Source organism: Trichomycterus rosablanca, chromosome 16 (genome assembly GCF_030014385.1).
Source record: "Trichomycterus rosablanca isolate fTriRos1 chromosome 16, fTriRos1.hap1, whole genome shotgun sequence".
Lineage (NCBI taxonomy): Eukaryota > Metazoa > Chordata > Actinopteri > Siluriformes > Trichomycteridae > Trichomycterus > Trichomycterus rosablanca.
In genome coordinates, this window is record NC_086003.1 from 19,105,954 (window position 1) to 19,132,111 (window position 26,158).

The window sequence follows — 26,158 nt, forward strand, 5'->3', positions numbered from 1 at the left end:
CTTACCGCCAAGCAAAGAAGCAGCAAACGCAAAAGTCTTATTACTCTAGCAAACAGTGATAGCTTGCATTTTGTCAACGTTTTGTTTCATTGAATGTACGTATGTGTGTGTTGGTGTGCGCGTGATTTTACCTGACCTTTGGATCTTAGGTATTTTGGATGAAGGAAGAGATGAAGGAAGCGATGTTCCGTTTATTACATATTTTAAACATTAACATCCAACTAATAAATGTCCTCTTAATTAAAACAGTCATTAGTTCATTGTGGACTTTCTACCATGTCTTGTTCATGCATACACAATTTGATATATTTCTAGTATTAGGGATATGAAATCAAGCATCAACAACAAAGCTTAATATTTAGTGTTTATTGTGTATAGCTGTGAGTTAAAAGCGACATTTTATCTTTTCTCTGCCAGGTCCTCCTCTTTACATCCCAGCCAGTACTTGGCAATGGATCTTGGATAGGGAGGGTCTGCATAATCAATCCTCTTGGACTTCAGATCCACTCTGTAGTATTTATCTGCGTAAATGGAATATTGCATGTTTATTAGAATAAGAGAAAGCCAAAAACATTCAGAAACACCACCGACTTATCTTGTCACAAGCTCATCTAAAAACGGACTGATGCAAAAGAGAAAACGTGGTGTGGATTGATAAGTCCACCTTTAAATTGTTTTTGGAAATAATAGTTGTTATGCTGTCTGGGCCAAAAAGAAAACAAACCATCCAGATTGTTACTAACATAAAGTTCAAAAGCCAGTATCTGTCATGGTAAAAAAGTGTTAGTGCCAATTAAATGAGAAACTTGCACATCTGTAAAGGCACCTTTATTATAGCGTTGTCACCTCACAGCAAGGTCCTGGGTTTAATTGCCAGATAGAGCGGTCCTAGTCCTTTCTGTGTGAAGTTGTGGGTATATATGTCCCTGTGTCTGTGTGGGTTTCCTCTGTGTGTGTGTGGGTGGGTGTGTTTTGCCCTGTGATGGACTGACAACCTTTCCAGGGTGTTTCCTACCTTTCATGCAGTAAGTCAGACCCACCATGACCCTGATTAGGATACAGTGGTGGTAAAAGAGACAGTGAATAAATTAATGTATATTCTGCCATCCAAATGTGCTTTAGCAAGACAGCATGGCAGGTGAGCATAATATTGTAGTCTACACTCCCAACCGAGTCATATAGCAGGTGGCCCTGTTACTTTCCTTTTGGTGGAGTGGGGTAATTACCACATAAAATTGCATCTAGAAGCATGGTCACTATAGCAGTAAGTAAACCATATAAAGCAAATCATACCTTTCTGAAAGAAGTAGACATTTTGCATTGGCGTTCCTTTAATCTGCCCTATGTTCTGTGTTTCATCAGACTCCATGGAATCATAGATGTAGTCAAAAAGAGATGGACGTCTGCTATGGTGTTTTTTCTTATTTCGCATTTGAGCCCCAAAATACCTTTCCAAAAGAAATTTATGATTAAATATTGCCAAACAAGGTCAGTCACTGATGTGTAGGTTACTTTGAAACTTTGATTTTTAGTCTAAACAATAACAAAATAGCAACATACACAACACTACTGTAATGAAAAATGTAAAAATGCTTTTGAAGTGCAGTTGAAAGAAAGCTGCATATTCTGTTAATAAGCGCCTCCACTCCCCTACTGGCCAACATGGGCCTGAAAGGTGAGCATGTTACTGCAAATATTGGCACTCCTGAAAAACATTAACAATTAACAATAACATTAATTGGCTCAGCAGACAAAACTAAGCAATTAAAGTTCATCTACTCAACAGAAGCATGTTTCAGTTCATAGATTCACAGCCATTGTTAACCTATTATCAATATGGGCATGCCAAATACAAATGATTTTGTTTGAAATGTTATGCTTATTATATGTTTTCTAATTTGCCAATATACAGACACCACCTACAAAACCTGTGGGCTGAGCTGAAAAGGAGATTCTACTAATGTAGACCTAGAATACTGAATGATCTGGAGAGATCCTGTATGGATTAATGGTCTCAAATCCATTATAAGAGAAGACTCCACGGGAGACTGCACAAAGTACTAAATAACTGGTTGCCAATCATTGTGGCACTTAAAGATTTCAATAAAAACGAATTTATGATAATACAAACAAAAACGAAAGCTCAAAAGGCTAAGCAATAATCAGTTTTCCACTGATATTCCAAATATTCATGAAGGGCACTACATGCATGCATGTAAAGTTTTTAACCATAATTTCAGAATGACATGGTAAATCAATGCTACAGTCTAATGGTGGTGTGCTTTATACCTATTCATCAGACTTAAGACTTGAGAGAAGCTACTTGGCTATGATAGCTCAATTTCTGAACCTTCTAATGAATGGTTTGTGGGTTGTGATTGAATAAACATAACTGCAGAGTACTAAAGTGTTTATAGTATAAATATCATCTGTCCTCACTATAGATTTTTAAGACTGCCTTAATAAGCAATGCTAGCCTGGTTATATTCACTGATGAACCCCTTAATATGAATATTAATATATATAATAATATATATACAGGTCCTTCTCAAAAAATTAACATATTGTGATAAAGTTCATTATTTTCCATAATGTAATGATAAAAATTAAACTTTCATATATTTTAGATTCATTGCACACCAACTGAAATATTTCAGGTCTTTTATTGTTTTAATACTGATGATTTTGGCATACAGCTCATGAAAACCCAAAATTCCTATCTCAAAAAATTAGCATATCATGAAAAGGTTCTCTAAACGAGCTATTAACCTAATCATCTGAATCAACGAATTAACTCTAAACACCTGCAAAAGATTCCTGAGGCTTTTAAAAACTCCCAGCCTGGTTCATTACTCAAAACTGCAATCATGGGTAAGACTGCCGACCTGACTGCTGTCCAGAAGGCCATCATTGACACCCTCAAGCAAGAGGGTAAGACACAGAAAGAAATTTCTGAACGAATAGGCTGTTCCCAGAGTGCTGTATCAAGGCACCTCAGTGGGAAGTCTGTGGGAAGGAAAAAGTGTGGCAGAAAACGCTGCACAACGAGAAGAGGTGACCGGACCCTGAGGAAGATTGTGGAGAAGGGCCGATTCCAGACCTTGGGGGACCTGCGGAAGCAGTGGACTGAGTCTGGAGTAGAAACATCCAGAGCCACCGTGCACAGGCGTGTGCAGGAAATGGGCTACAGGTGCCGCATTCCCCAGGTCAAGCCACTTTTGAACCAGAAACAGCGGCAGAAGCGCCTGACCTGGGCTACAGAGAAGCAGCACTGGACTGTTGCTCAGTGGTCCAAAGTACTGTTTTCGGATGAAAGCAAATTTTGCATGTCATTCGGAAATCAAGGTGCCAGAGTCTGGAGGAAGACTGGGGAGAAGGAAATGCCAAAATGCCTGAAGTCCAGTGTCAAGTACCCACAGTCAGTGATGGTCTGGGGTGCCATGTCAGCTGCTGGTGTTGGTCCACTGTGTTTTATCAAGGGCAGGGTCAATGCAGCTAGCTATCAGGAGATTTTGGAGCACTTCATGCTTCCATCTGCTGAAAAGCTTTATGGAGATGAAGATTTCATTTTTCAGCACGACCTGGCACCTGCTCACAGTGCCAAAACCACTGGTGAATGGTTTACTGACCATGGTATTACTGTGCTCAATTGGCCTGCCAACTCTCCTGACCTGAACCCCATAGAGAATCTGTGGGATATTGTGAAGAGAAAGTTGAGAGACACAAGACCCAACACTCTGGATGACCTTAAGGCCGCTATCGAAGCATCCTGGGCCTCCATAACACCTCAGCAGTGCCACAGGCTGATTGCCTCCATGCCACGCCGCATTGAAGCAGTCATTTCTGCAAAAGGATTCCCGACCAAGTATTGAGTGCATAACTGAACATAATTATTTGAAGGTTGACTTTTTTTGTATTAAAAACACTTTTCTTTTATTGGTCGGATGAAATATGCTAATTTTTTGAGATAGGAATTTTGGGTTTTCATGAGCTGTATGCCAAAATCATCAGTATTAAAACAATAAAAGACCTGAAATATTTCAGTTGGTGTGCAATGAATCTAAAATATATGAAAGTTTAATTTTTATCATTACATTATGGAAAATAATGAACTTTATCACAATATGCTAATTTTTTGAGAAGGACCTGTATATAATTTTCATGATGCCTTGTTTAACGAGCACATAGATTTTATGTTTGGTTGTCAACATGCTTTTGATGATGTAGTGTATGTATTTAATAAGGACCATACCTTTCCTCATAATCCAACCCTAGATCTTCCCAGAAGGTGGAGCGGCTGACTCTGACTCTTTTGTTCTTGGTTTTCCTTCTGTGACCACCTCGGGTTCTTCCACGACTTTTTTCTACAGAAGGTGCTGATGAGGAAGAAGGTATCTCTCTATAGTCGCTAACATATAGTCGGCCCAACATTGCTGCATCTACTGGGGGTTTGATTCCTTGCCAGTCTATGTTTATAAAACCTGGGCCTGTATGGTGTCCTGGTGCTGGTGAGACAATGGACAAGAGAGGATAATTAGAACAATAAGCTTAATCTCACACTGCAAATATATTATGTGTGATGAATCTGCCTGGAAGCAAGGAAACTTTATTTTACCCCAAAAGTAAGGGGGTCATAACATATTGAGGTTACCAACTCTTCTAATTTACTATTAGACTTGACATTCATGCTAACAATCTGTTCAGAGTGTGCCAGAAGAAAACCTGTATTCTTATTCAAGCACAAATGTAAGTGTCTGGAGTTTGTTTGACGCTACTACAGCTTTGACTGGAACCAGGTTTCATGATTGGATGAAATTTTTTGGCAAAAACACTTACTCTTAAAAAGACAAAAAATAAATTCTTTGCTGTTAAGTAAGTGGACTACATAAGATGTTTTGAGGCTGCTTTTGGACTTCAGAAACCTTGTTATGACACATGACAATGCGGATTCCATTCAAGGAACAGGATGGATCTTTTGGCTACATACATAGTACTGGGTTGAAGATAGATCTTCCCATAGGTCAATAATCCAAAACATGACCACTTAGAATGTCCACCCTATTCAACTTACCTGAAAGCATTTAAACACTACAAGAGAGGTCGTATAAGCCTGAATCATCTAGATTGCTCAATGTCATCAATCATTATAGGCAAAGACCTGTTGCTGGCATGTTGGCAGGCAAAGGGAGGTTACACAAACTTTTACAATTTCTACAAATCTATATGTAAAGATTTATGTGATTTCGATTATGGCAGGTGATACTTACTGCCTCGGAAGATCAGGTTAAACAAATCATTTAGGTCGAAGTCACAGTACACATCAGTGTAGTGGGTAAACATAACAGAAGGAGAGGACTTTAACATATTATTACACTCCTCATGAGACGGCTGGTGCTTGAACTCGTACTGGTAATACATAGAACCTGTAAATTCAGTGGAGATCATTAGCATTGTCATATTCTTAATATTTTAAACAAATTAGAAAACTACAGTAAAAAAATTCCACCATCAAGTAGAAAGCACTTAGGCTACAAACCTGTAAAGAAGTACGCTTTCTCTTTTTTGCGGTGGCCCACAGCAGGTAGAGCAATTGCAGCATCAACATCATCTGGAATGTTGTCAAACCCCACTGAGATATTTCTTGGGTAACCTGGATCAAGGACATGACCATCGAAACGCCAGTACTTGTTACCCTAAATGATGTTATGCACACAGTGACAGTAAATGAATGTACGCACACAAACACACAGACACAGACACACACACACACACACACACACAGGGACTAAAGTGAACAGCCCAAACAAACAATAACTATGTTGCAGCAATGCTACTATCAAAACAATGAACTCTATCCCAGCTGCTGTTAGACGTGCTGAATAATGGCCTAATAACAGCAGTTTTGTTAATAATCTAATCTCCTAACTGCATTTTGCAGCACCCACACTTCCACACTACTGTATGTTACAGTAATAAAATAGTTAATACAAACTTGAGCTTGAGGAAGTTTATAAAAATGAAATTCTGTTTATGAACTTTTTTTTAAATTTTTGTAAATATACGCTTTATTTGAAATTAGTGTAATGTCTGCAACACATTCAACATGTGAAATAAAACTTTATCTGCAGTGATTATTTGTCTTATCCACACTGGAAAGACCCAGACTACTGCAGACCATCACATGTTTATTCTCACAGTTCTCACACCCAGATGCAATTTAGTTTGTACAGATGTGACTCTCCACTAAGAGGAGTAGTGGGCTTTATCTACATGATGTCTGCTTACAGCATTTCATTTCTCCACACAGTTTTTAAGTTTTTATTTTAATCAAAATACTCAAGTCATTAAAAACACTAGCAGCAAACTTGTTATTTTAAAGCACAACATGGTTGCACAATGCATACCTTGAATATGTAAGATTTCCCTTCGCAGTTGATTCGAGTAAAGGCAGCATCGATGGGACCAGGGATGCCCCACACATCCTTTATGAGTTTGGGATAGCCTGGCATCACAGCCTTTTCATCCAGCTCAAAGAAGTATTCACCTAGCACACAAATTAATGATGTAAACCACGCTGATGGAATACTGACTGCCATTTAGAACGAAGAACAAATAATTATTCCACCTCTGAAGGCGTAGATGGATCCATTCTTCATCTGCAAAAATGCATCAAATGCTTGTCCGCTGCAAATTTCTGCATTAGAGTCCGGAGCTGGGTCCTTATTGTTGTACTCATTGGTATTTACTGTTGAATTTGATTCTAGGGTGAGATCCTCTGAAATTTCAAATGTGTCTCCACGGGCAACTAGAGATAAAATCATTAATCTTAAATTAGATAATGAGTGTCTTATTGGCCAAAGGCCCCTTTTTTACACTCAAAAGTGTAAAATACCAAGTTCTCTTTACTGGTAATTCTTAGCTTTGCACCCTTATACATGAGTCAGATGACACTGACAAAACAAATTACACACACATACATTTAAAGTTTAAAAGATTTTAAGCTTATTTTTTATCAGCAATGTCTTTGTTCTGCTAAACTACTCATTGTCACTCATTGTGTAATTCACTCAACGATTACAGTACAGTACACACAACAGTAATGAGTGATTTTTATATCCAATTTATTCCTAGTGTTTGTATTGTTTCAGACTTAGTACACCATTACTGAAATGATTAATATTATATTGAAATTTTACTTCAACAATATATAAATTAATGTTACCATAAATTAATGTTAGATGGTCCATGTCCAAACACTTTTGTGCATTTTCTGAAGTAAAATGGCACTGTATGTATAAAGTACTGTTATTGTTCCCCACAAAACAAAATCTTACCAGGGACCCAAAACTAACAAATAAGGGAAGACTCAAATAAACCATCATATTAGTGGATTCTGGGTTTCTACATGCTAGTCAGCTAGATCATGTTTTGTGAAATAATTACAGATGTCCTTCCATTTCATTACCATACAGATTTTTTTTTTTTTTTTTACACAAAGCAACCACATAACTGGCAATTGTACTCATGTTTAACCCTTTACACCCCGGGGTGCTAAATACATAGCCCCTACTTAATAAACTGCCACTGTAAACATGCAAAAAAAGTGGCTTTATGATAAAGCCAACAAACCATGATATATAACCGCTGGTTTATTAAAACATACAATATGCATTGGTGTGTTGTTCTCAGTACTTACTCTTTGTTCGGCATGTAGTGTCAAAATCCACACAGCAGCTTTCATAGTACTTGCACATAGTATCACACTGGCATTTTTGTGTGGGGTCAAAACCACTCTGGCAACGTCCATCGCATGAATCTGTGCATTCAGAACATATTGGCAACATGTATAATACTTTCACGTTACTGTAAAGATTAAGACTAAACACTAGGACCTGGATTTACCAAGAACTCAAAAAAAAACAAAAACAAAAAAAAAACTAAGCACTGTTTGTGTAATGCACTTCTAATCAAGGGTCACAATTTAATACAATACGTGTACAACTGAAAGAAATACCTTTTTTTTATATTCCATCACCAACAAACTGTGCAAAATGCACATCATATTAGTACCTGCTCTTTAACAGCATTTTTTAAGCAGGCATCCCTTAAGTCATGCACAGAATGCAGCATTGTATTACCACCTGACATTTTGCACTCTTAACAAGAAATTAGCTAATTCAAAAATATGCAACTATCAAAAAGTCTGATAATAAATTGACTGGCATTTTCCCCTCAAAAACGTTTCTAAATGGTTATTTGCTAAAATTTTTTTTTTTTTGTAGATATTAAACATTTGTTATGTTACTTACGTAATACGTGTTAGTATAACGTCCCTAAATAAGAGTAAAGGTTTGTTTGGACTTTGCTTACTGCTTAATCAGCTTTTTATAATATTTCCCAAACCGTTTTTGTTGAAATAATGACTATATTAGTGCTCACTTATTTACTAAGAGAAGACATAATATTTATACATGCAGGATTTACCTTTTTGTTAAGGATAACCACAGAACCACAGACTTGTCCTTGGCTTATTATATACAGTACCAGTCAAAAGTTTGGACACACTTTCTCATTCCTGTGGTTTTTCTTGATTTTTTTTTAATTTTCAACATTGTAGATTAATAATGAAGACATCCAAACTATGAAGGAACACATATGGAATTATGTAGTAAACAAAAAAGTCTTAAACAAACCAGAATATGTTTTATATCTTATATTCTTTAAAGTAGCCATATTTTGCTCTGATGACAGCTTTGCACACTTTTTGGCATTTTCTCAATCAGCTTCATGAGGTAGCCACCTGGAACGGTTTTCAATTAATGTTTGTGCTTTGTCTAGAGTTAATTTCTGGAATTTCTTGCTTTTTTAATGTGTTTGAGACCATCAGTTGTGCTGTGCAGAGGTAGAGTTGGTAAAATATAAAACATATTCTGGTTTGTTTAAAAATTTTTTGTTCACTACATAATTCCATATGTGTTCCTTCATAGTTTGGATGTCTTCAGTATTAATCTACAATGTAGAAAATAAAAATAATCAAGAAAAACCACTGAAGAGAAGGTGTGTCCAAACTTTTGACTGGTACTGTATATTTTAATTAGAACCACTTACCTTCTGCCGCAAAAGCTGTCGCCACTGCAAGCAAAAGAAAAACCACAAATTTCATGTTGAGAAGCTCATGCAGTGTGTCTCTTCATTAGTGTTCTGTGTGTTCTGTTTTCCAACTTTGGAACGGTGATGCTTTTATGGGATTTATTGATTGCTTCAAAAGTCATTCACCACATTGTTTGCTTACTGTGATTTATCAAAGTAATCATTAATTACCCGTGACCACAAATCTTACTAATAATGTGTCTAAAGAGTCAGATACCTTCTATTGCATCTACAACTAATAGCATATTTGAATCAAAACACACTGATAGTTAAAAAGATTGGCTTTAATTTAATCTGTTTGGTTGGCATCATGTGATCTACAACAAACGATCCCTGGCCACAGTCAACTTTGCCTTTGTACTCACAGTTTCCACATCGCTGCATTACTCTTCACTGTTATAAAAACATTTGAGCTTTTTATAAATAAAATACTCCAAGGGACAATGTTAATGAAAAGAATCAGTAAAAAGTAAATCCTTAGATTTTTGAAAGCAAGACTAGAATGCTGGCTTAAAAAGATGGTGAACCAAAACATTGCACTATCAAAAAGGCCCAGAAAAAATAATACAAAGAAGAAATAATTCAAGAAATGTAGAAAACATTGCGACAATCATATGCATATATATATATATATATATATACAGTGTATCACAAAAGTGAGTACACCCCTCACATTTCTGCAGATATTTAAGTATATCTTTTCATGGGACAACACTGACAAAATGACACTTTGACACAATGAAAAGTAGTCTGTGTGCAGCTTATATAACAGTGTAAATTTATTCTTCCCTCAAAATAACTCAATATACAGCCATTAATGTCTAAACCACCGGCAACAAAAGTGAGTACACCCCTTAGTGAAAGTTCCTGAAGTGTCAATATTTTGTGTGGCCACCATTATTTCCCAGAACTGCCTTAACTCTCCTGGGCATGGAGTTTACCAGAGCTTCACAGGTTGCCACTGGAATGCTTTTCCACTCCTCCATGACGACATCACGGAGCTGGCGGATATTCGAGACTTTGCGCTCCTCCACCTTCCGCTTGAGGATGCCCCAACGATGTTCTATTGGGTTTAGGTCTGGAGACATGCTTGGCCAGTCCATCACCTTTACCCTCAGCCTCTTCAATAAAGCAGTGGTCGTCTTAGAGGTGTGTTTGGGGTCATTATCATGCTGGAACACTGCCCTGCGACCCAGTTTCCGGAGGAAGGGGATCATGCTCTGCTTCAGTATTTCACAGTACATATTGGAGTTCATGTGTCCCTCAATGAAATGTAACTCCCCAACACCTGCTGCACTCATGCAGCCCCAGACCATGGCATTCCCACCACCATGCTTGACTGTAGGCATGACACACTTATCTTTGTACTCCTCACCTGATTGCCACCACACATGCTTGAGACTATCTGAACCAAACAAATTAATCTTGGTCTCATCAGACCATAGGACATGGTTCCAGTAATCCATGTCCTTTGTTGACATGTCTTCAGCAAACTGTTTGCGGGCTTTCTTGTGTAGAGACTTCAGAAGAGGCTTCCTTCTGGGGTGACAGCCATGCAGACCAATTTGATGTAGTGTGCGGCGTATGGTCTGAGCACTGACAGGCTGACCCCCCACCTTTTCAATCTCTGCAGCAATGCTGACAGCACTCCTGCGCCTATCTTTCAAAGACAGCAGTTGGATGTGACGCTGAACACGTGCACTCAGCTTCTTTGGACGACCAACGCGAGGTCTGTTCTGAGTGGACCCTGCTCTTTTAAAACGCTTGATGATTATGGCCACTGTGCTGCAGCTCAGTTTCAGGGTGTTGGCAATCTTCTTGTAGCCTTGGCCATCTTCATGTAGCGCAACAATTCGTCTTTTAAGATCCTCAGACAGTTCTTTGCCATGAGGTGCCATGTTGGTACTTTCAGTGACCAGTATGAGAGAGTGTGAGAGCTGTACTACTAAATTGAACACACCTGCTCCCTATGCACACCTGAGACCTAGTAACACTAACGAGTCACATGACATTTTGGAGGGAAAATGACAAGCAGTGCTCAATTTGGACATTTAGGGGTGTAGTCTCTTAGGGGTGTACTCACTTTTGTTGCCGGTGGTTTAGACATTAATGGCTGTATATTGAGTTATTTTGAGGGAAGAGTAATTTTACACTGTTATATAAGCTGCACACAGACTACTTTTCATTGTGTCAAAGTGTCATTTTGTCAGTGTTGTCCCATGAAAAGATATACTTAAATATCTGCAGAAATGTGAGGGGTGTACTCACTTTTGTGATACACTGTATACAGGGGTTGGACAAAATAACTGAAACACCTGGTTTTAGACCACAATAATTTATTAGTATGGTGTAGGGCCTCCTTTTGCGGCCAATACAGCGTCAGTTCGTCTTGGAAATGACATATACAAGTCCTGCACAGTGGTCAGAGGGATTTTAAGCCATTCTTCTTGCAGGATAGTGGCCAGGTCACTACGTGATGCTGGTGGAGGAAAACGTTTCCTGACTCGCTTCTCCAAAACACCCCAAAGTGGCTCAATAATATTTAGATCTGGTGACTGTGCAGGCCATGGGAGATGTTCAACTTCACTTTCATGTTCATCAAACCAATCTTTCACCAGTCTTGCTGTGTGTATTGGTGCATTGTCATCCTGATACACGGCACCGCCATTGGATGCACATGGTCCTCCAGAATGGTTCGGTAGTCCTTGGCAGTGACGCGCCCATCTAGCACAAGTATTGGGCCAAGGGAATGCCATGATATGGCAGCCCAAACCATCACTGATCCACCCCCATGCTTCACTCTGGGCATGCAACAGTCTGGGTGGTACGCTTCTTTGGGGCTTCTCCACACCGTAACTCTCCCGGATGTGGGGAAAACAGTAAAGGTGGACTCATCAGAGAACAATACATGTTTCACATTGTCCACAGCCCAAGATTTGCGCTCCTTGCACCATTGAAACCGACGTTTGGCATTGGCACGAGTGACCAAAGGTTTGGCTATAGCAGCCCGGCCGTGTATATCGACCCTGTGGAGCTCCCGACGGACAGTTCTGGTGGAAACAGGAGAGTTGAGGTGCACATTTAATTCTGCCGTGATTTGGGAAGCCGTGGTTTTATGTTTTTTGGATACAATCCGGGTTAGCACCCGAACATCCCTTTCAGACAGCTTCCTCTTGCGTCCACAGTTAATCCTGTTGGATGTGGTTTGTCCTTCTTGGTGGTATGCTGACATTACCCTGGATACCGTGGCTCTTGATACATCACAAAGACTTGCTGTCTCGGTCACAGATGCGCCAGCAAGACGTGCACCAACAATTTGTCCTCTTTTGAACTCTGGTATGTCACCCATAATGTTGTGTGCATTGCAATATTTTGAGCAAAACTGTGCTCTTACCCTGCTAATTGAACCTTCACACTCTGCTCTTACTGGTGCAATGTGCAATTAATGAAGATTGGCCACCAGACTGGTCCAATTTAGCCATGAAACCTCCCACACTAAAATGACAGGTGTTTCAGTTATTTTGTCCAACCCCTGTATATATATGTATATACAGTATATATACTGTATATATATATATATATATATATATATATATATATTGTTATAATATATTGTTCTGAACTACCCTGTGCTGTAATATATACTTAACCAGGAGATTGCACATTGCTTGCAGTAGCTCACACTACTTATGGGACCTTGAACCATGGAAGGCTTTCAGTGCTGACCAAACAAAACAAGTTTTACACTTTTCTAAAAATATACACATACACATAAAAACATACACACATACTCTCCAACTTAAGTCCAGACCGAGACCCATTCCTGTTATTGATTTCAGGTGTTTTGGTCACTCATTGCTAACAGGTGTATACAGCCAATTAAATAAAATAAACAGTAAAAAAAAAAGTTTTTAAAAATACAATTTGTAGAAGGCCCTTTTCTGTTCATCATTACTGTGCTCCCGGTGTGGCGAAATTTCAGTTGCCCTGAAAAGCCTTGACCCTAATCCCATTTAATACTTTTGGGATGAACTGAAATGTCAGTTGTGAGCCAGGCCATCTCATCCAACAACAATATTGAAAAAAAAAACTCCAAGATGTGTCCACATAATAAGTTCAACTAAATGAAACATTGGTCTATTTAACAGGCAACAAGAGCCTATTTTTCAACAGTTGCTTCTGATAGACTCTAAAATAAAAAATATTAAGCAAAAGTTATATTTAATAGCATTACAGTAAAAAAGCAAAAAACTCAGACAGTAATGTATTGTAAACTGTCTACAGGCATTTAATTTAAAACTGGGATTTTTCTTTTGGCTGCTTCCAGATTTTGGGGTCACCAAAGCATATTTTCTCTGCATACCAGACTTGGCTCAGTTTTTATGCTGGATTCTTTTCCAGGCGCAACCCTCATTTTTATTCAGGCTTGAAACCAGCACTGAGAGTGCAGTGACAGGTGTATTTACTAGCTAGGCTGTTTTTGCCACCCTCCTTAGACACAGTCAATCATGTCTGTGTAAAAACCAGACATGTGTAGTCAGTATGGCTTCTAGGAAATTCTCTAGTGAGAATGGGGTCCAGAATGTCTGTTGCAGGAATCCAACATTTACGTTTTCGGCATTCAGCACACGCTCTGATCTATAGTGACTTTCTCAGTAAACAATTCCTTACTCTATTACAATTATCTAAGAACACAAATCTGCTGCAACCCTGTTAGAACAATAGTATAGGTAGAATGTTTTTTCTAAGTATAGAAGATTAGTGCAGGTTTCTATTTTAGTGCTTAGGAAAGGGGTGGGTCTTTAGTCGTCTTTTGAAGATGGTGAGAGACTCAGCTATTCAAATAGCCAGGAGAAGTTCATTCCACCACCTGGGTACTAGTGTGGAGAAAAGCCTTTCTGTCTGTCTGTCTGTAACTCTGAGTGGTGGATCAAGACAAGCTAGACTTGTGGCTTGAAAGGTGCATGGTACAGAATGAGTTTTATGAGTTCTATAATGAAGACTTGCTTGTCCATGTTTGGCTTTGTAGGCAGGCATTTTTGGTTTAAAGTGAATGTGGCAGCTACAGAATGCCAGTAAAGAAAGCTCAGTGCTGGGGTAATGTGACAGTGTTTGTGTTGAAAACCAGGAAGCATCAGTTGCAGTTTGATAATGGAAACAAGAGCACCTGCCAGGAGGGATTTATGGTAGTCCAACCTTGAGATTACAAGTGACTGGACAAGAATCTGGATGGCTTCCATGAAGAGAAATGCTGTAAGGAGGCTCTTGTCATATGGTACATGAGCAGAAAAGGATAGCTGGCTATCCAGGACACAGGGATTTTGTATATTATCAGATGGTTTACCCTGGGAGTCATTTAGAGAAATGACTAGGTCCTGGCATGGACACAGATCTTCAGGAATGTACAGTTTCAGATGATAAGCTGACCCAAAATGAGATTTCTGCCAGACATGTTGAGATGCAGGCTGAGACATGCATGGGTCTTATCTTAGTTATTTCTTCGGGACACAATGTAGGATTTGTATACACAAATAATGTTTACCAGAGAAATTATTAAACATATTTAGGTTTAAGTTGGAATGAACCCAGTGTGTTGTGTCTGAAAGTTTTTCCAGGACTCTTGATGCTTTCAGCTACCTTACTCAAAAGATTTACAACAGTGTTTGAAAATCCTTGTGCAACAAACATATTAGTGTTTTCCTTAGTTTAAACGGCCAATTCCATACTCATTAATGTGCTGATAATGAGCAATACAGCAAAAAGTCCCACTGTACTGCATACTCATGGGCCACTGACAGCAGCAATGATGCAGTACACTTTGAAGACCAGTGCTGATAAGCACGGTTGAACAGAACAGATAAGGATATTATAAACCAAGACAGGCTGCTGAAGACATTCTACTGCAATCAGATACTAATAGAATGAACACAATCTCTAGACCATTTACAACTGTCTCATTTACAACAGAGCCAACAGGCATTCATATTACCCATTACTTCAATAAATAAATGAACATATCCTTCAGTCATACAGTCTTTAAACAACATCGTTCACAAGCCTTCATTTTATGTTCACTTGTTTAGCATTGCTACTGAGCACATATAATATTACAAGAAATGCAGAGATAAATCTCACTGATTTACAAGTGCACATTCTTTAACATTAACTTAAATAGCCAATCATTTCATTTCTCACAAATAAAACAAAATACTTAGTGTTTATGTTATTGGCTGTTATAAAAGTAGTTAACTTTGGTGTCGTGCAATGTATATATGTATTTTTATATACTGTACTTTGTACCTCATACTTACAAAAAAAAGGTATGTATGAGGTGCAAAGTACAATATGTAAATTAGACTAGAAAACGTAGCAAATTAAACTAGAAAGTGTAGCATAAGTCAAAATGTTTGGCAACAATCCTATTTTATGTCCTGCACCACTTATGTAATTATATTTTCCTTATTGCTCTTTCGTTGTACTGTATGGCTGTCTTGCATTTTACTACATAGTTTTCCCCAGTTCCCTCCCCTTCACTTTAAAGTTAATGTTTAATTTACACCATGTGATCAGACTTATAAACACAAAATGCATAATGTTCTGTCTTTAACATTTCTCTTTCATCCTACATAATACAGGTCTTCTATCTATCATACAAAATGAATTTGACCATGGACTGCACCCCATTTATAAGATGCCTGAAGAAAACGGGTTGGTTTCTATGGAGCTATCGTAACTACTTGATCATCTTAATCACCCCTTTACTCATACTTCCACTGCCATTGCTCATCCCTACTGCGGTAAGACGTATTCTGCATGCCTTGTTTCTTTATTGATCACTCTCTACCTAGAAAGAAAACTAGATAATCTATTACATTTCTAATATTTAATCCAATATTTTGAAATATTATGTTCTAGTATATAGACATGTAATATAACGCCAATCAGCAACAAATTGACAATTTTCAGAAGTGTGAAGACAGTGTTTTTAACTAGATAAATCAGTTTAGTGCAGAAATGTATGTAGAAATTAATTTGCTGGGGAAAAAGCAAAAGGAAAGATTTTTAAAGCTGTAGTACAGCAAGAGTTGTGGTCTGTGATTAATATAATTAATCTGAAATTTAATATATAAATTTATGAATAAATGATTTGGTAGATAATCTCTTCAAGAAACAGAATATTTGTTTAATAAATTCTTGTTATTTACAAATATGAATTCTGAAATACCAATTAAGTATTATTTGATCATTTTAAAGGAATGTTTGCTGAACAAAATATGAATTATTAGGATATTACCAAAAAATATAGCTTATTATTTCTAGCTGCTATATGTTCATAGTGAGGCAGTGGTAGCTCAGTGGTTTGGGTACTGGGCTAGTAAGTAAATGTTAATAATTGTGACTGTTGTTTGAGCTCTTATGGCCAAATTAAGACATAAGATTAAGCCATAATTAAGGTTATAGTCTCAGCAGGGTCTCTACAGCAACAAAACACTAATAAGAAGCTTAAAATTAGATTAAAGAAAAATAATAATAACGGATTGTATTCTTTGTTGCAGGAGGCAAAATGTGGCTTTGTCATCATACTAATGGCACTATACTGGTGCACAGAGTGTATGCCCTTGGCTATCACTGCTTTGTTACCAGTCATTCTTTTTCCCATGCTGGGCATCATGGAGTCCGGAAAGGTAACTTGTGATGAATGTCTACCCTCTTGTTCATTGTTAGTATTAACTCAAATAAAATAGCGTTTTTCAGGAGATTTGAATGGAGAATATAAAATGCCTCTAAAATAGTCATAATAGTAATTGTACAATGACTCAGGCTTCTAGTGAAGACAAGAGAAAAGTTCATAATTTTCTGGCATATGCTCAGGAAATTTGTCAGTACTTTTCCATCCTCCCGTTTTATACGGTGAGATTTTATAGCTCATAAACTTTTTCTACATAGAGTGCAATCAGTTAGTACTTCACTGTAATAGCAATGAAAGTCTCACACAATGTTCCTGTACTGATTTATCAGGTACAAAGTGCCAAGAAAATTAAAATAGAACTAACCTTGATATGAACTGACATTACCTTTGCTGAAAGCATATCTTTATCTGCATCTCAGTCCTAAAAGTGTTATCTGCATCTTAGCATGATAGGTTGGTTTAATTGATGCTGCTTGAGTGTTTTTTTTTATTTCTTTTTTGCACTATCAAGTGTGTAATTGAAAGGGAAGTAAGTTATTATTTCATTAACTTATTCTATCAGGGTCATAATAAGATCCACCTGATAACATTTGAAGCAATGCAGGAACATCCGTGGATAAGGTGGTTATCACAAGCCTTTTTTGTAAAGATTTCTTGTGTGACTGATTTGACTTTTCATGCACTTAGGAAGGACTTATTAATTATGAGCTGAACAGGTGTGTTTCACTGGAGCTCTAGAGAGATCAGGATTGCTATTAAAAAGTAAGAATCCATGAGACATGTCCCAATGTGTGTTAAGATAACATTATTGGCTGGCTATTGTGTGGTGTCCTGTCAAATACATGAAGATTTAAATAAAATAAGGTTGTCAGTTATTTGGACAAGATTTCGTTGCTTAGGAATTAAGCACCAACAAGTTTCTGTAATTGGCATGTTTGTTCCGTAAAACTTGTGCAAGAAAAGGTCAGTGGACAGTGGACAGTGGACAAGGACAGTGAGTAAATGGTTAATGGTTAAAAGACAAGATTCTAAGCCTTTTCTTTAGGTTGTGAAATAAAATTCCTCAGACTATCTGAACGCATGTCTTTAAATCATGTTAAAGACCTACCTTTAAACTAAATATTTAAGTGAGCACTAATTTAACTAATGATCTTACATGCCATTTAAAAAACCTTGACACTTTTTTTTTTTCAATTTTTTCTTCAAACTAATTCCCACCACAGTTGTTTCTACATTTTCTTTTAAACTCCAGCCTATTTATAGAGCGAAAAAATGTTTACTAAGAGCAAAGCACTTGAGTAAGCTGCCCTGGACGAGACCTTAATACTGTTATTAAAGTAAATGTAAATCAAAGTGTCAAGCAGACATAACAAAAATCCAACATTAACATAAAATGTCTGTAGCACAAAACACACGTCAGCTCTCTGTCTGTTTTAGGTGTGTGTGCTTTACCTGAAGGACTCCAATATGCTGTTTATTGGTGGTTTGCTGGTGGCCATCGCGGTGGAACACTGGAACTTACACAAACGTATTGCCCTGAGGGTCCTGCTCATAATGGGGGTCCGACCTGCTCTGTAAGACCAGTCTGAACAACCTATAATGTATACAGTACAAAATCTAAATAAGTATATGTTAGCTCGCCTCATTAATTTTATGCCTTTCTCTGTTTTCCTTTAGGTTAATGCTGGGATTTATGATCGTTACAGCATTTCTCTCAATGTGGATCAGTAACACAGCAACCACAGCCATGATGCTGCCTATAGTTCAGGCTGTACTGGAACAGCTCAGTAAAGCAGAAGCTGAAAGAGACGAGAAAGAACTAATGGAGGGCAGAGACAACCAGGCTTTTGAGCTGGCTGAGATCACCACCACCAAACTTCCCCCGGGCTATACCAAAGAACAAAGTAAATCAATTAGCACATATTTTACAAGTGCAATTTCTGTTTTTAATATTGTGTGTCCATAGTTTTCTTTGAGGATATGCACACATGACTAAACTTGCTGGAACTAGTTGCTGTGGATAGCTCCAATTGGAATTCAGAAGACAATACATTTTTTTTAGACAAGCTTGTTTTACTTGAGAGGATGGAGAACTGCAATTTCAGTTCCACCTGAATCAGTTGTAATTGATTTTGTTTCTACATACTGTGTGTTTCTGTTATCTGGATTATGGTTTTGTATCAGTTATGAAAGAAATTGTATTAAATAACTCCAGGTTATATTTTCCAACAGATATCTTGTGCTAAGATTACTTAACTGACATATGTTCAGGATTTTTGTCCTGTCTGATTGGTACTTTAAATTCACAAAGTGCAAATGCAATATTATAACTTGTAACCGTTACAAATGTAAGACACTATGTACATAATTAATCCTGCTAAATAGGCATTTAAAAAACTACAAATCTGACCAAGTGTGTCTGTTCAAAGTCTGCCCTGGCCGGTAGCCCCGGAAATACAAACTCAGAAACTAGACAGCAAGTGTATTTGACTGCTTTGCCAGTTAGTTCACTTTTAATGTCTGCAGTATAAGAAATATAATCTATAACACTTAAAACATCCCAGTTTAACAACCCTAGCAATTGAAATATTCATACACGTTTCTTGGATATGTGATTTGTGTTATGTGTAGTTTGGAACATATTGTATCTGTACTGTGTAATATGCACATTTTTTAAGGTTACCCATCAAAAAATCTTAAAAATGGCCAGTCCCAAACTTAACATTTGTTACATTTGGCATGTGTTCATTTCAAGCCCTTATTATTAAAAATAAATACATTAAATTACTACAGAAAATATATTGACACAGTCATTATGAAATTGCAAACTGGACTGTTGCATCTTTCCCACACTGCATAATGAACAAAGTCTTTCATGTTCTATGGGTATTGCAGAAACATCATTGGTCATGGCAGTTTTAATTACAACCATTTTAATTCTCTTACTTTTTTTTGTTTTGGATCCTAACAGCTGAGATCTCAGATCCAGAGTGCCACACAGATCGAGTTGCCGAATACAAGAAAAAGGTTCTAGAGCAGAAGTATCTATGGCTGAATAAAGGGATGAGCTTGAGCGTGTGTTATTCTGCCAGCATTGGTGGCACTGCCACCCTTACAGGCACCACGCCAAACCTCATCCTCAAGGGCCAAATGGACGAGTAAGGCCTTTCATCATTTCATCTTTTTCATCAACACCCGTTATTATGCCTCAGCATCTCTTATCAAAATGTATAAAACAGTTAAAAGAAACAAGTTTTTAAAACTTGTTGAATTACCTGATGCTCTGGTCTTAATAATACAACTAATATTATTCTAACTTGAACATCAAAGATCACTTTTTAAGACCTTTTTGCAACAGTTTTTTGAAATATTTGCCAGTCTATGTTGAATTCCTTTCTAACCATATTCATGTTTGTGTAGCATCTTCCCAAGAAACCCTGATGTGATCAACTTTGTCACATGGTTCGGCTTTGCCTTCCCCAACATGGTACTGATGCTTCTCCTCGCCTGGCTGTGGCTGCAGTGCATGTATCTGGGCTGGAAGTGAGTCCCGTTGTGAATGCTTAATTGATGAATTTAGTGTTTTTATATTTCTTTTTCTGATGACTGAAATTTGTTTCTTTATAGTTTTAAGGAGTCGTTTGGCTGTGGCCTAAACAAAGAAGGTGAACATGAGGCTTACAAGGTGATGAAGGATGAATATAAGAAGCTTGGCAGTATGAAATTTGCTGAAGGAGCAGTGCTTTTTATCTTTGTATCACTGGTGGTGTTGTGGTTCAGCAGAGAGCCAGGTTTTATGCCAGGCTGGGCAGCCACTTTAAACGAGAATGGACAGTAAGTGCAACATTATGTTTTGACATTGGACACATTTGACATTTTATCTGGGGTTTTTTTTTTTAAGAGAGCTGCTTTTTCATTTCAATGCTTGATGCTTGAACCCAGGGGTGTAGGTTGTGAGTGTCACAAAGATAAAGGGTTCTGGGGACCTGGGTTTAGAGCCACTGTAAATCTGATTAGAATAGTTGGTAAAATGAATAAATAATACATTCATTCCTAATTAAGAAATTGTAATCATGTGGATGAACGTGTTGCAGGTTTGTTACGGATGGCACTGTAGCCATTCTTGTATCAACTCTGTTCTTCATCATCCCTTCAAAACTGCCATGGAGCTCAAGCACTAGTTACGAAGATTATGGGATTGGGCATCAAGGAACCGAACAAGGTCAGCACTTTTTACCCTGATTGATAAAAATTAATGACTAACTGAATGTATTTAAGTTTACACCTTGTACACGAAGTGTGCAAGATCATCTAAAAATGAATTGAAATGCTGGTTTGTGCCACATGCAGAAGAGAACACAACAAGGTCTACACAGAGCAAAAGCAAGGCTCCTCCAGCTCTGCTAGAGTGGAAGGTGGTGCATGACCGAATGCCCTGGAACATCGTCCTACTCCTGGGTGGTGGATTTGCCTTAGCGAGTGGCAGTGAGGTAAACTTACATATTACACTACACGTTGTGATGATTTCCCCACATTGGAAAGAAGGGGATGATGTTAAAACGAGTGTTGATTTTGGTGCATCAGCCAGTAAGTCTACTCACAAACTGCGTTTATTAAACATGGTCAAGTGGCATCAGTGGTCCATGTCATTTTTAACACATTTTAAAAAGTACTTTTAGGTATATAAAAGCATATTAATGACATAGTAATGTTATTGTTGTTGCAAAGGTTTCTGGGCTGTCGCTGTGGTTGGGTGAGAGTTTGGCCCCACTAAAAAGCATTCCACCCTTTGCCATTTCACTGCTGCTCTGTCTACTGGTGGGAACGTTCACTGAATGCTCCAGCAACACAGCCACAACCACACTCTTTCTTCCTATCCTTGCTTCCATGGTAAGATTCTATGAATCCAGATTCAAAACTATATATAAACAAATTATAAATAATACAAATTAAATTATATATTATGTAAATTTACAATATAAATGTTCTGCTGCAATGCCATTAGTCAACACTGGCAGATGGAAATTGGTAATTACTAAATTGGAAAAATATCTTTAAGAGACATGGACAAGTATTACCTGGCCCTTTGTGTATTGTCTGTATTCAGGCTACAGCTATAAAGCTCCATCCACTGTATGTCATGCTGCCCTGCACTATTTCTGCTTCAATGGCCTTCATGCTTCCTGTAGCAACTCCTCCCAACGCCATTGCATTCTCCTACGGCACCCTTAAAGTGGTTGACATGGTAAAGACCCATTTACACCATTTAAAAATTTTTTTTATCAACTTTATCAAAGGTACTCAACATAATTATAATGAAACAACTATGTTTCTGAAAGCTGTTAAACTAATTTAGCCTTTCATTAAAATATCAATATAATTAGAATTATTACAATAGTTACACTTATCTGATTTGTGTGCATTTTTTAAAGCTGATTAAATAAAGTGATTTGTAAAATTACACAACCACAGAGTGGATGAAATAGGGTTCAGTGCTTGACAAAGGATCTTTTGTAGTCATGTGATTTTAACTTGGAATTTTATTCACTTACCTGACCAGCAGATGTCACTGCAACAGTTTCGTATTGTACAAATGTCTTGCGCCATCTTTCAGTAAAGCAGTCGAGTTGCATGTCCTTCATTCCATTTTAACATTTTGCATCAGCATCTTTCCACAGAATATGACTGAATCTGGTGTAAAACATAAGTTCTGTGACTGAAGTAGAACATTATCCACAGAGTTGACTTTAATTCACCTAATAGTAGGGTCGCCAGATTCATACTAACAAAAAGGAGGACATTACACCCCAAAAAGCCGGACATTACACCCAAAAGACGGACCTCATATTAGGAACAGGGGGACATGATACTGCAACACACAGAATTAATCCAGAACCCATATAACAGAGTTTTTGACCAATTTAAGCAAGAATTCTATGACAAATTATTGTTTTACTCACTAAATGTTGTGTCTACTTTTCATATTTAAGTCCATTCCTCGCTGCCTCCAAAAGTTTACTTTTTGGCATTTTCACAGCGTTCCTGAGCATGAGAACTGAGTGATTGACTCAGGTAGAGGTGTTTACAGAACAGAGAGGGCGGGCGAAATTCAACCACCCAATCACAGACTAGCATTTAGAGGGCGGACCTTCTGCGATTGGCCAGTGGTAGCACTGTAAGCAGTGAAAGGAGGCTGTTAAACCAATGAAATACAAAGCATTTGTTCTGACATGTACCTGAGCCAATGACAGATAATATTAATCAAAAATGAAACCAGTTTACTCCAAAAGGAGGATTTTTAAGTGTCCGTCCTAGCGTTGCGTGAATGGAGGACTGGCAGCTGAAAAGCCGGACTGTCCGGCCTAAAACCGGACGTCTGGCCACCCTACCTAATAGTGCAGTACAGCCAATGTTAGCCAATCTTGGCTAACAAGGGAATTGATGTGACTATTAATGGCAACTACAAGGCCTGAAAAACACCATACTAATTCATTTTAAGGTTCAGTTTAATAATATAAAATAATAATAAAAAATTGTAAATTAGTTGAACCCGCATGACATGGCAGTGTAGCAGTTAATGAACTCTATCTCCAACCATATGTGTGAAAGAGCCAGTGAAGTGTCCTGTAATGGACTGCTGCTGGAGTGTATTCCTTCCCCTGTCCAGTGTTTCCTCAGACTGAACATATTCTTTACTAGGATGTATCAGAGAACATATTAATTTTATTTCTTTAAATAACAAATCTATATTTATTTTTAAATATGTGCTACATATACAGGTATTTGATAACCATATATATATATATATATATGGTTGAAATTATTTTTGCAATTTATTTTCAAGCCCTCTCCCTGGTGGTATAAGCACTGGCACCTAATAATTGGATAAAATGTTTTTTCTTTATACAAAAAAAAATATTAAAGTTACCAGCATAGATTATTCTATCTTTATATACACCTGGAACCAACAAATATTTTGGTTGATTTAAACCTGTTTACAATATTAATAATCCCATTTCTTCATAAAAAGCAAAGACAGATTGTGCATTCACTAAACTTAATACTCTTTGGAACCAAGCTTGGCTAAAAAAATCTTGGTCTCATGAGATTACCTATGTCACCCAATCATACTCCTTCTCCACTTTAAAATGATACATTACATCATATAGAATGCTGCATTATCACACTCTGAATGCTTGGTGACCTTTTTGCACCTTTGCTGCCCAAGAATTATTTGAGGCCTTTACACTATTGATCTCACATGGCTGCATACAGAACAAATATTTTAAAAAAATGTAAAAACACATGAAATATTTGACTTGATATACAACTAATGTAACCTGTAGTGATCACCAATAAACTTATTTTATCTTTTTTGTATTAGCCATTAAAGCAAAAAATATATATATATTACAAGAGGTAATAGTAAATTTATGTGTACGGGAATTTGTAATATAAAAATACTAAAGAACTAAAACAAAAATGAATGACAGTTTTAGACTGGTGCACAATTGCATTATTACAAATGACGTTTATATACATTTTTTAATGTTTTTTTTAAAGGCAAAGGCTGGTGCCATGCTCAACATCATCGGCATCCTGTGCATCAACTTAGGAATAAACACGTGGGGAGCAGCTTTATTTGAACTTCACACTTTCCCCGTATGGGCCAACTTTACAAATGGAACGGTATGAGAGAGCTTTCCAGAGAGCTTGATTTAGTAAGGCAGCGATGAGGAGGCAGAAAGCAGAAAGTGAAGAGTCAAAGGGAAGCAAATGCATCTCAAATGGGGTTTAATTGACTATGTGTAGAGGCTCTCAGCAGCTAGTCCACAGGTCCAACCAAAACTAGAAAAATCTCTAGACCCTTACCATTCACGTTTATGTATTCATTCTGTTTTTTAGCCAATTTAATCACTGCAGGTTATTTTACTTTCTAAAAGTGATTATCAAATGTTTACATTAAATATTTGACTTACAAAAAAGCTTTTTTTGAAGCCCAGCCTGCTCTTGGTCTTTGGCAGTGAATTTTGTAGAGTAAACAAGTTAACCAAGTCACCATTTTGCATTGCCATTTGTGCATGTCTGTTTTGTATAGATTTATCCTTTTTTACTTCTGTTTTTATGTTTAAAAGTTCATGGTCTATGCATTTATGTGTATGCAAAAACAAACTGTAAGACAAGAGCTGTATAAATAAGTAGTCATGTTTTTTGTATTCATTTATGGATTATGAAGGTCCAGTTAATGGATGTGGATTGTAATCACATAACACATTTATGCTGCTATAACGGCAGGCATTTGCTTGTGAATAGTCTGGTTTCACCTGCTAGGAAAACTATAGATTTGCCCCAAATTCTGCAGCAAATTCCATGCAAACTGTAAACAAAAAGTCTATGTGGATAGACAGAACTTACCAAGTAGTTATTTAAAGTAGGTAACCAATTAAAGTGTTATGATGAGCTTAATGGAGAAGTGTGATTCCTCGTTCTTTTCCCCAAAATGATACTATAATAGAACAGAATGCTTTTTTACTTTAATTTATTATATTTTATACACATATACACATGTACAGTACAGTGAATGTTTTTCCCACATATAGCAGCTTGTTTGGAAGCTGGGGTCAGAGCGCAAAGTCAGCCATTGTATGCCACCCCTGGGGCAGACAGGGTTAAGGGCTTTGCTCAAGGGACCTACAGTGGCTGCATAGCAGAGCCTGGATTTTACCCTAAAGCTCTACCCACTAGGCTACCACTGTCCCATGTACTGTATGTATATAATGTTAGTATAACACAAATCTTAGTAAAAGGTGCCACAAAATGTGATTGGATTTGATAAATTATAAAAAATGCAAATGGTTATTGTGTGGAAATGAAGTGTCTGTGTGCACATGTGTAAAAACAATTAACCTATTAACAAATTTTAGATTATTTGCTAATAGATTAGACAAAAATTCTATTTATATAAACAAATGACTTATTTTGTGTGCCAGTTGGAAGTTTATATCTGTGCAAAATACAGAGCTGGTCCAATGCAAATACATTTAGCACTACAGTGTTATTTACTACGACCAAATATCATTCTAGTGAAATCCAACAGCCTGTAAATAAAATACTGTTTGTTGTTCAATGATTTGTGTTTTAAAATCTGTTTAGCTATTATTATTGGATGTATCATAGAGATCTATCCAAAGTCTTAGTGTCTCCTTATTAGTGTGTCTGCAATTTTTGCAGTCAGAACTGGACAGGGTAAATTACTGCTACTCTTTACCATTGTGTGTTGTGGCGTAGCTCTTGCTCTGTCTTCTCATTGAAACTTGA

The 26,158-nt window shown here is 37.3% G+C and overlaps 2 protein-coding genes and 1 long non-coding RNA gene across 3 annotated transcripts; 1 reads left to right on the forward strand and 2 right to left on the reverse strand.

Annotated features, from left to right (window-relative positions):
- Positions 1-351: 351 nt before the first annotated feature.
- Positions 352-9,214, reverse strand: vtnb (vitronectin b). Its single transcript, XM_063011735.1, has 9 exons — positions 9,109-9,214; positions 7,697-7,816; positions 6,626-6,805; positions 6,405-6,544; positions 5,537-5,693; positions 5,268-5,423; positions 4,253-4,505; positions 1,294-1,448; positions 352-521 (listed from the first exon to the last, which is right to left on the reverse strand). Exons 1-9 carry the CDS (start codon positions 9,161-9,163, stop codon positions 400-402), a joined length of 1,338 nt encoding a protein of 445 aa, XP_062867805.1. The 5' UTR covers positions 9,164-9,214; the 3' UTR covers positions 352-399.
- Positions 9,215-15,818: 6,604 nt separating this feature from the next.
- slc13a2 (solute carrier family 13 member 2) lies at positions 15,819-25,967 on the forward strand. Its single transcript, XM_063011022.1, has 12 exons — positions 15,819-15,947; positions 16,707-16,835; positions 18,278-18,414; positions 18,518-18,744; positions 19,812-19,998; positions 20,261-20,383; positions 20,468-20,674; positions 20,935-21,062; positions 21,191-21,330; positions 21,569-21,730; positions 21,948-22,085; positions 24,404-25,967. Exons 1-12 carry the CDS (start codon positions 15,819-15,821, stop codon positions 24,533-24,535), a joined length of 1,839 nt encoding a protein of 612 aa, XP_062867092.1. The 3' UTR covers positions 24,536-25,967.
- LOC134330077 (uncharacterized) lies at positions 21,453-22,931 on the reverse strand. The gene is made up of 4 exons (XR_010014971.1): positions 22,801-22,931; positions 22,393-22,531; positions 21,919-22,067; positions 21,453-21,758 (listed from the first exon to the last, which is right to left on the reverse strand). It is a non-coding gene; the product is annotated as an uncharacterized LOC134330077 (long non-coding RNA).
- Positions 25,968-26,158: the final 191 nt, after the last annotated feature.